Source organism: Physella acuta, unplaced genomic scaffold, assembly GCF_028476545.2.
Source record: "Physella acuta isolate Inbredline_101_S28 unplaced genomic scaffold, ASM2847654v3 ptg001623l, whole genome shotgun sequence".
NCBI classification, from domain to species: Eukaryota; Metazoa; Mollusca; class Gastropoda; family Physidae; genus Physella; species Physella acuta.
This window is the reverse complement of record NW_026733137.1, coordinates 33677-44981: the sequence shown is the minus strand read 5'-3', so window position 1 is coordinate 44981 and position 11305 is coordinate 33677. Positions and strand designations below refer to the sequence as shown.

The 11305-nt window shown below is 36.0% G+C and overlaps 1 protein-coding gene across 4 annotated transcripts; it reads right to left on the bottom strand.

Moving 5' to 3' along the window:
• Nucleotides 1–1771: 1771 nt before the first annotated feature.
• Nucleotides 1772–8344, bottom strand: LOC131929383 (uncharacterized). Of its 4 annotated transcripts, none has more exons than XM_059285544.1 (9): nt 8258–8344; nt 6657–6739; nt 5403–5485; nt 5212–5278; nt 4646–4826; nt 4156–4255; nt 3679–3759; nt 3187–3417; nt 1772–2702 (listed from the first exon to the last, which is right to left on the bottom strand). In XM_059285544.1, the coding sequence occupies exons 3-9, from the start codon at nt 5419–5421 to the stop codon at nt 1948–1950; spliced, it is 1434 nt and encodes a 477-aa protein (XP_059141527.1). In that variant the 5' UTR covers nt 5422–5485; nt 6657–6739; nt 8258–8344; the 3' UTR covers nt 1772–1947. The 4 variants fall into 4 exon arrangements, with proteins under 4 accessions (XP_059141527.1, XP_059141529.1, XP_059141525.1 ...); XM_059285546.1 differs by having other exon boundaries at nt 4156–4237; XM_059285542.1 differs by having other exon boundaries at nt 4646–4833; nt 5216–5278.
• Nucleotides 8345–11305: the final 2961 nt, after the last annotated feature.

The window sequence follows — 11305 nt, the reverse complement described above, 5'->3', positions numbered from 1 at the left end:
AGTTATTGTACTGATTATAATATCTCTGATAAAAATTTGATTAAAATTGCAATAGAATAAAATTTTGTCATGGATTTAAATAACTAATATAAATTATAAAAGGGAAAAATATAAAATACTTAGTAAATGTCCCATCAGATCTATAAGAAGAAATGCAACATTTTTGTCTGTAGTTTTAAGCATATACAATTTTCTCAATGTATAAAAAAATAATGGACCACTTTTTTCAAAGCTATTTTTGTCACAGTCATATGTATAAATAATAATTACAATAATGCTTTGATATCACCCAACAAGAAAACACCCATAAAACTGAAATAAAATCCAGTCATTTTACACAGGTAACACTAATTACCTACAATCAATGAACCCAAATCAGTCTGAGTCTGATTATTTCTCACAACCTTGCCAATACTTTTAAGTCAAAATAAACAAAATGTAAAGAATGCTAACTTTTTGGTTGAAGAGCTCTGATCACACTAGCATTAATTCCCCATAAGATATATTCATAAACATTTACCATAGCATGTGTCCCAACATACACAACAGAATGCATAATTTTTTAATAAAATATTATCAATGTGTGATGTTTGCACAACATGAATTCAGCATGGCAATAATACATTTCTATTAGTTAGATCATCTAATTCACTAGAAATATCTTCTTTTCTCAACTATCCAAAAAAGTAACAGTCAGTTCTAAAAATGTTTACACTAAAAAAAATGAGACAGCATAAAAAACAACAATTGCAGATGGCTGGGGAATATGCCCTTAACAAGATGCTCATTTAACAAAGTGTATGATCCTTTGTTTGGAAGATATCTAAATGATTTCCATTGACCAATATCAATTGAAAGAAACATTTGGTTTTCTGAAACAGGTGACAATGGAATGTACAATGCTTTGATTGATTGACAGTAATAATTAAGTAAATGATTGTTCTACATTTTTTTTTGGACAAATGTAAAGAAATATCCAGTGTCTGGTTGACTTTAATAATATCATAATATAAAATATTTTTTTTTAAAACCTCGTAAAAATGACTTACAAAATATTTTTAAAATGCACGTCTGATATGACCAGTTTTGTAAATAAAACATCTATGGTTAAAATTGCACTAATTTATGACAAATGTTCGGCATTATTGTCGAGAATCAAACATTCATCTTTATGACATTTGTCTCAATGTTAACTGCTTTTGTTCAAGACATCTGTCTCCAGATAAAAATGTTCAGGACATTTGTTTTTCCAGATAAAAATGTTCAGGACATTTGTTTTTCCAGATAAAAATGTTCAGGACATTTGTCTTGAGATAAAAATGTTCAGGACATTTGTTTCCAGATAAAAATGTTCAGGACATTAGTGGAGATAAAAATAATTTTTGTTAGGGACGACTGACCCAAGACAAATATTTGATACAGTTACCTCAGATCTTTTGACTAGACACATATAAACAACAAACTATAAGATGGTGCTAAGCTTGTCCACATAGGGCACAGGAACACAACCAATCATCAGGCCTTCTAGAGTTAGAAAGACATTTTTTGTAAGTTACCTACTCTGTTTACTAACAAACATCCATCACAAGACAAGTGAAAACTCTTTAGGTGATGGTTTGTTACAGAAGGGCAGGCTCTAAACATCACATTGATTGCTAGTTAATCTACACCTTTTGTTAGCTCCCCTGTCACTAGCATGTCAGTCAGTTCATTCATGAATCTGATTGACATGCCTTACTGTTATTACATGCATGAATCTAAATGGCATGCCTTACTGTCAGTTAATTCATGAATCTGATTGACATGCCTTACTGTCAATTTATTCATGAATCTCAACTCAGTGACATGACTAGTTGATGGATTTAATCTCCATTACATGGCCAGATTGTCTGTTCTTGAATCTTTAGAATGATGTGACACAGATGAATGGACCAAAAAACAGCTGAGCTATGAATCTATGTCCTCAGTATTGACTAGACTGCTACAGATCTGTCCACTGGTGGAGCAAGCATCCATGTGGCCGTGGGCTGGGACCTTGCAGGGGACCCCAGGCCAACTCAGGTGTTTGACGTGACCCTTGGGTGCGCTGTGAATACTGGCAGGTAGCAGGACGCTGGAGGGACTGTGGTACTGCGAGGCCCGGGCCGGCTTGAAATTGCATGTGACGACGCTGCTTGAGCCGCTGGAGATGGTGATTGTTGCCTCTGAGGTCGGGTGTTGGTCAGTCGTCACATTGGGCAGCCCAACGTCCGCTGAATGCTGAGTGTTGCCAGAGTCGCCTCCCCCTGCCATCTGGCAACGATGCAAGCTCAGCGCAGAGTGTTCTGGGTCACAAACTATATGGACTTCTTTTTCCCCGTTGGCACCAACCCTGGTCTCCACCAGGAGGGGCTGGTCGCTGCTGATGCTACTACTGCGGGACGAGCTGGTGGATGAGCTGCGAATACAGAGACCTACAGTCTCGTCATCGCTCAGTGAGACGGAGTGGGTTCTGTCCGCATCACAGTCCAGAACATTCTCTGACAAGTGGGCAGTGTCCAGCTGGGTGGACCTTTCAACACTGCCAGACTTTGCATCAGCCCCTCCTTCTCTGGCAGCAATCACCTTGGCTTCGTGCTCAGCTTTTGCTTTCTTGTTTTGTTCTCTGATGTCTATGACCCGTGTGGGTCTGCCGGGTCTCATTATAATAAATCTACTGGGACCTGGTAAGTGAAAACAATTTATTAGAGATAGATTACAAATTTATTTGTCATACAGAGTATAGTAAACATTGTATTTAGATGTCAACCCATTTATTAATTAAGTTAATGGTTATGTAAAAATGGTATGATTGTAAGTAAAGCTCCTCTTTAGACCTAGAAATTCATTGGGCAGATGAAGTAGAGTTCATGTTTCTTTACATTAGCATATGACGGGATGGTGTGGTCAGCACAATGCCCAACCGCCCTTTCTTTCTCTAATATAAATCAGGTACCCATTAGAGCTGGTGGGCTCAAGAATGTCCTACATTCACTAATCATAATTGAGATTGAACTCAAGATTTTCAGGATAACAGACAAAATATAATGTTGTGAAAAAGCCCCCGTTCTAGAGAAATATATGTCTAGAGGCTTTAGTCCAGGCTCTTTGGGCGATAAAGATAAAAAAATTAAGAAGACGAAAAATTGATTAAAAATCACAACTTGCCTGACATGATGTCTTCACCGTACCAGTTACTGGGTGTTAATGTGGAGAGGGGAGGGAGTGGAGGGGACTCGTCCACCGAGGCCTCAGCGCAAGCTATGTGACCGTGGATGTCCTTTTTTCTCTGCTGCTTATTCCAGGGGCAGAACAAGCTGATGGACACCCTCTGTTTACATAGTGGACATCTGTTGGACATCTTGACCAGCCACCTGTCCACACAGTAACTGTGGTAGCCTGCAATCAGAGGTGGGAATCTACATATTACAAGTATCAGTCACTTTTTAAGGGGTGCAACTGAGTACTACACATTATAAACAAGTACAAAAACTAATCATACAAGACAGATGTTAGAACTTTAATCTAACAAACTCTGACAACATCTTACAGATACTGAAGTCCTGCAATTTTATTTCAAATATTTACAGTTAAATTATAATATACATAGATAAAGGTTAAGTATATGAGCACTATATGTAGCACTAATTATAAACGTACAGTGGTTGCAGGGCAGCTGGCGTATAAGGCGTCCTTCATTAAACTCTTCATGACAAATAGGACATTTGTCCTGGCAGTCATCTGAAAGTATCACAAAAAGATGTTAAATTAATCCGTTATTTGGCTGTCTACAGCTTTGTTCTAGCAGTTGAAAAGTTCATTTTAATAAATACATGATTAATATATACATTAGGAAATACAGAAGATAAATATAACTATTTTATTAGATAGGGCAAAAAATAGATAATATGGTAATAACCAATGAATTATATTTTTCTATGACAGGTACTCATTAAAACTGGGTGAGCTCAAATGTACCTTATGGCTCTAATCAGGAACCAGAATAAATACTTAGACTGGCAATGATGAGTTGTAACCCCCCAATGTTTTCTAGCTGTGCACCCAGTTTGTTGATTAACAAAGACAAACAGTAAATCACATGACATAGTGGCCAGGGGGAGCCGCTGACAAACTTACCGCCCTCTGTCTTTTGAAACCTCTTGAGGGGAATCCTTTTTACCTCCCATCTGGTTAAAGACCGTCCACAGCACCCCCATTTCTGAAGGGACAAATGTAACTATAAATAAGTAGAGGGCAATGTATCAGTGGCTTCAAACAGAAAAGGTATTAGTATAAATCACACACACACACTGCACTAGCAAACACTTCAGTTAATGTACTTCAGTTTATACAAGAACATACACTACAACAGCAAAAACATTTTTACACTATTTTTTTATATTAACATTTCAAATATATATCATTGTAAAGATTGTTCTATAGATCTTAAATAGATATTTCATAACTCTCTACAAAGCAAAAAAAATTCTTTAAATTCATCATTATCAAAATCATTCACGTAAAATTTTAATTTATCATAGATGCTGACGGAAATAAGAATTTCCTCCTAGCATTTCATCCGTGACAGGCGGACAAGTTAACTAATAGAAACTATAAGGGAGATTACCACTGAGAGTGCGATGAGACTGCTGACCACCACACAAGCCCAGATGTAGATGCAGATGTGGAAGTAATGTTCCCCAAACAGATCCTCGTCGTTGCTCTCTGACCCCTCATCCTGCTCGTTGTTTGACCCCTGGACTTGCACGTGAGATGTGGTCTGGGTGAGGATTGTCAGCAAGGGAGGCCTGCTAGGTAGTGGTCAGTGAACAGAAGAAACATGTTCAGCTAATGATGGTCAGCATCATTACAGCTAATTAATTATCTAATTAATTATCTAATTAAACCCTGAAGAATTTTGTTTAAATATTCAAACATGTTCAAGTAGTCGTTTAAATGAACATAATCTAATTTTTTGTTTAAATAAACAAACATGTAGGCCTACAAGTAATAATTCAAATAAACATAATCCATACTTTTTTAAAAAATAAAACGCCTTTTAAAATTGTATTAAAAACCTAGCCTTCTATGTGCTACTGCTAACCCAACCCTCTCTCCACCTAAAACACAGCTCAGTGTTGTCTTGAGCTAAGCTGAAACTATGAACACATTTCAAGCTCACTAAATGCTTACCTAGAAGAGTTTGCAGGTATAGAAGATACAATCGTTCCACTGGTGAAGTTTATAAAATAACCCGGGACTGTAAAAATAAATTAGACTATTTGATTTTTTTCTAAGAAGAACACATTTTATTTTTAAAATGTTAAAATAAAGATATAAAACTTAACGTAAGTCTGTGTCAGCAACCAAACATTGTTACTCACTAGGGGGCTCCATAGCCATCTGGACAAGATGCCTCACACAAACAAACAATGCTGCTGTTACCACAGCTAGAGCCAATCAAATCCTAGAAAAGAATTTATAAAATATAAAACTTTCATCTAGAGAAATGTTACTATTCAAACAAAAGCTGGGTGTATTTAATGATATTTTTCACTAGCATTACTACTTAACCAAAAACTAATACTATCATATTATGTTCTATTCCTGCCTGAATTTTGATATGAACCAGAAAATTTCAATCATGTTTCACCAATTAATGTGGCCTAGAGGTAGAGCGCTGCACTACTAATCTGAAAGTCTGGGTTATTTTTAGTAGAACAATCCTAAGTCTATCCAGCTCTGATAGGTACCTAATTCATGTTAGGGAAAGTAAAGGCGACTGGGCATAGTTCTGGCCACACTATTCCTTCATATGCCAATTACACAGAAACAGGTGAACTCTACTTCACTTACCCCATGGACTGACAGGTTCAAAGGAAACTTCTTTTTTCACCAATTAACACTGAAAATGTAAGGACTTGTTTGCTGACTGCTTCCATTATACTATCATCTGTGATCTCAATTTCCCAGCTTTATTTTAATAAAGTAATTCTTAATTCTTAAGCTACTTCAATAAATAAAGAAAAACCAGCAGATGAGCCCAAACAATAGGGGTTGTAAGTAGGTCACCAACTTCTTATCATACTAGCCAGCTAGTATTTTTCAAACCAATTGTAAAGATTTCAAATTTTAAGTAAGAGAAGCAAAGTGACTTACAAGCCCTATTACTATTCCAATGAACTTAACCTAACAAGCTGACCACTCCTAATTTTACAATAAGCAAAAACTGTAAAACTTATTTTTGTCACTTATATTGGTCACTGAAAGACAACTAGAATATTGTAGAGAAGTCATGGTCAAACTGTTTACATTGTTAGCTTAGTTAAACACATCCCACTCTATCAGCCTGTTTCATTAATCAGTTACATACCACAGTTATGATTTCTTAATAATCAATCACATTAGTTTTTTAAAGAAAAAGTATATGACTTTTACAAATATTTCTGTGTATAGCAAACTATTCAACTACAATAAAAAAAAAACTTACTACCTTTATCATTAGTTTAAAAAAAAGGTACTTACAGTTCTTGTGTGATTAAAAACTTTTTTAAATGAACTATTCCTGTATTGAAAATTTTACAATAAACTAGTTCTATATTGTTGCAGCAATAACACACAATGTCTTAACTACTTACCTTATTAAAAGATTGCCAGTGGAACGATCTGCTACCCATTAACAGGGTACAGCCATACAGTTACATACAGCTATCACAACCATCTGTGGAGAAGATATAAAGGTAATGAATATATTATAGCTGACTGACCAGCAGTTATAACAACAGGGTACAGCCATACAGTTACATGCAGCTATCACAACCATCTGTAGAGAAGATAAGGTAATGAATATATTATAGCTGACTGACCAGCAGTTATAACAAGATATTCTTCAACTCTAGTTTTTCTCTGCCCTTTGGCCTTTGACCTAATTTGTTCAACACCAAATAATAGCCATATGCTTGTATTGTTTTCAATATATATATATATATATATATATATATATATATATATATATATATATATACACACATGAGTAGGGGCACCAAATTGGGAAGTCCGCCCTGGCCGATTACTATCACTGTGCCTCTGAGTCATTGAAGTTAATGTATTGTAATGTGGCTAACTTAACCGGGCAACTAAACAGTTTGAAATGTGTCAACTAACCAATATATTTGCCTCACTAGCAGTTATAGGCCTAATATTACTAGTGTAACTTGATCTATACTTAAAGTCTGTAGGTTACCGTCTACCTATTTAATTTATTCAATAATGGTAACAACAGTAGGCAAGCCTAAATACTAAATAAAGCATGAAGAATCTTCAATTTGAACATATGAATTAAGGAATGAAATGTTGAGATGATTTATAGGCCTAATATAATTATTAATTTAACTAGGCCTATAGCCTATCAATAAAAAATAAATTAGGCCTTGTATTAGGAATCTAGTGGCTAAAAGAGTAGTAAAAATGGAAATAGCATTAGATGACTTATTAATACTTATTATATTATTGATTATTACTCAAACAGGCCTGTACATTTAAATATATTGGTCATAATATAATCATACACAAAATTACTAAATTACAAACAATGCAATTACATGTCAAAAGTGACAGATTTAAAATCATTTAAATTTTAAATGAATCAGAATCTGAAAAAATAGAAATTGAATATAAAACTAGGCCTAGAATATAGATAGGCCTATACTATAAATTAACAAATTATCTATCTTTGTCTAGGATCTAAACTAAATCTCTGTATCTGACTAGAAGCTAGACCAAGAAGATAATAAATATTATATTATTATTATGGGGGGGGGGGGGGCTAGATCGTCCAAGTATTTTTCCTGACCAAAAAATTACAAATATGTGACATTGTGAGATTGTGACTAACTAATAATTTAAAAAATAGACAGTGGGCCATAACACATACACTTCAAATTCTATGAAGATGTTAATATTTATTAAAAGAAGGTCGAACAAATTGTGATTAGTACACTTTTAAAATCGCCATTGTGGGTCGCTTTGCTCACAGCTGATAGATAACGAAAAACACTAGACTCTAGGACTACAACACTACAGTACAGTGGCCAGTCACTGGAAATGTACTTTTATTTTCCTCCTAGTCTATCTCAATTTAATAATATTATAAAATATAAAATAATCATCACGTTTTTAACTAATTGTATTAATGGTATACACTACTCTTAACGCAAATTAAAAAATGTAAATCACTAACATGTGACTTTTAAAGTATCAAATCCATTCCGTGAATTTCTTTGTGTTGCTTTGTTGTCATATTCTCCATAAGCAGCAGCCCTCGTAATAAGGGTCATTCTGGTACACTTTATAGAGACTCCGCTCATTGGCTCCCCGAAAACGGTGCCGACTGCGGAATGACCGTGCAATCTTTTGTGAAAAAGTTTACAATCGCTTTCTTCCCTTTGTTTACGCTGTTGTTGGGGTCTATTTCGAATATCAGAAGGTTTTCATTAAAGCATTTTTAACTAATATTTACAAATTAAGTAAGCATTAAAATGTGAAAAATTGGGAGCTAAGATTAGATATCTAGAATTACTTTGCAACACAGCTACACGTTTATGACTCTGCTGATTCATTTCGGATTTTCTTTGCACTGAATCGACTGAATCTGATTTTTGAGAAAAGCGAGTGACTGCAGTGAGTTCTGAGTATCAGTACTACTAGATCAGTAGATCTAGGAATGAGTGAAAAATCAACCCACTCACACTACACTGCACTACAGATTACACATCGTGGCATTATCAGTAGGCCTAATCACCCTAATGTCACTAATCATGATCATCTAATAAAATGTCTAATGAGTTCATAAACAAATGGGACCTTTTAGTTTTAGTATTTTACTCATTACTAACCCATTATTTATTAGCCTCATAATTATATATAGATCTACTATTAACTACTATAGTTTTATTATCTAGATCTAGTAGTAATTAATATCTTAATATGCCTATTCTGTTGTTTTTAATTTTTGCTTGTTTTCAATTTAGGTTAGTTAAGGAGTTTAGGTTAGTTTGTTAAAATTTTAAAATATAAGTTGTTACTTGGTAGGGCCTGTAAATTATGATTAATAATAATTAAATATTAGCCTAATAGGCCTAATAATAGTAATTAATTAATAATATTAACTTGGATTATACCTGGAGATCTGGATCAGAACCCATTTTTAACTTTTAAAATATAACTTTTATTGAATTACAGTTGAAACTATCAAATTATGAAATAGAGTTATCAAACACCCATGTCTTATCATTAAAAATAGATTGTTAAATTTTAAAATTGCCTACACCAGGGGTCTCCAAACTACGGCCCGCGAGGTCCTCTCATCCGGCCCGCGGCGATCTTTTTGTCCACGGAAAAAACGTTTGTTGCTGATAGCTGAGGAACTTTGCCCAGAAAAATCAAAGACATGTCTGGAATAAACTGGCCCCCGAACTGAAAATTTATAGTTAAAGCGGCCCTCGGACTGAAAAGTTTGGAGACCCCTGGCCTACACCATGAGCAGAGTTTCTTCCAGGCATCTCTTCAGGGGGGCAACGCCCCCCCCCCCCCCCCCCCCCCAATTTTTTTTTACACATTTTGCACATTGTGTGTGTGTTGAAATGTAAGCCTACATACTACAGTGCACACCCCCCCCCCCTTTCCTGAAAGTTCTTAGTATTCAATATTTTAACCAAACTACTGTATACAACACGAGCATCATTTGAATTGATTAATGTGATGTCTGGATTTGTGGATCTCATGCAGTAGTAAGCTACATCCTTAAAACATAGCCCTACTTATGATGAGTATCAGGTTGGCTGTGCAGTCTGTCATACTAGACAATGTTATTTGTTCTCAGCCAGCACCGTGTCACCTCCACACCTCAGTGGCTCCGCTAGTGTGAGGCTAGGGACAGATGACACCATAGCGTGACAGCTGACACCATTGGGTTATGGCAATGGATACTTCTGTGCACGTTGTTAAGGTCAAGGTCAAAGTTTAAGGTAATGTTTTTCTGCTTTTGTTCTTGTTTATTTTTTTACGATATTAAATTTTTAAAATACTAGTTGACACATCTATGTACTATATATTGAACGTTTTTCTGGGGTGCTTTCCCCTGGCACTTGTTAAGTTACCAATGAGCTGCAAGAACGCAGGGTTAGATCTGCATGCCTACAGTTATTAAGGGGCAGCTCTGCAGTATTTATTTAACTCATTATTTTTTTTTTAGTTTTTTTCACTTCCTTCATGCTCCATAACCCTGATTTTTTTTTTTCATTAACACTAATGACGAAATGTACAGACATATTAATTATGAATTCCCATAGACGAAATCAGTACCATTTATTTACTCTCATCATACATACGTAGCCTAAATGACGTCACACAAGTTTACTTTTAACCTAATTTTACTTTTACCACCACTACCTTTCGCGCTACAAAATTCAGTTCCCACCCACGCCATCCCCTAAAATAAAGCTTCGTTTTAAAAGCTGCAACAGGTTTTCAACTAAATGTGTAGTGTGTCTACGTCATATTTCTTAACCCCGACATGAATTTGGGTGTGGATTTGCCTGCTTGGACAGCAAAGTTAAGAAATCACATCAAACAATATAGTATGGGGGGGGGGGGGTGCAGGTAATTAAATAAACCTACGCGTTCTATTAATTAAAGCTACTGCCTTCACGTAACAATTTTACGTCACATATTTTTAACCGGTCATTCCACAAACCTTAGGTTCTATAAGGAACGCGTGCAGATAGTTTCGTTCAGAAAGGGTGGGGGGGGGGGCACTTAAAATTTCCAGGGGTGAAATAAAGTATATATTGATCTATAACTTAGGCCTGTATATTCTTCTATTACGTGGAGGTGGATAGGGGCGGTGCGGTGGGAGAGATGCCTGAAAGAAACACTGCGTGCCTGTCAATATAACAGAGGCGTAGCGAGGTGGGGGGACGGGGACGACATATGTCCCCGGGCGCCGACCTTAGGGGGCGCCAAAATGGGTTGGAAAAATAAATTGAAAGCTTGAAGGGGGGTGCAAATCGAAAGTCTCAGGGGGTGCAAATCGAAAGTTTGTCCCCGGGCGCCTGGAAGGGTCGCTACGCCTCTGCAATATAGTGTTCTACAGAGTTTTATTTTTTGTTTCGCTGTTAGTGTTTGGACTTGAGTTAGATTTAATTTTCAGAGCTGTGGCATTCTTAGAACTAGTCCTGCTACACTAACTCTGCCCTACCGCGATCACATACACGCTGTAGTGGAAGTG

What these genes read in the sequence shown, in the direction of transcription:
- LOC131929383 (XM_059285542.1), bottom strand. An exon ending in GTCTCATCGCACTCTCAGTG is followed by an intron (nt 4,256 to 4,645) that starts GTAATCTCCCTT and finishes ACTTATTTATAG; the next exon opens with TTACATTTGTCCCTTCAGAA. An exon ending in CGGTGAAGACATCATGTCAG is followed by an intron (nt 2,703 to 3,186) that starts GCAAGTTGTGAT and finishes TTCACTTACCAG; the next exon opens with GTCCCAGTAGATTTATTATA.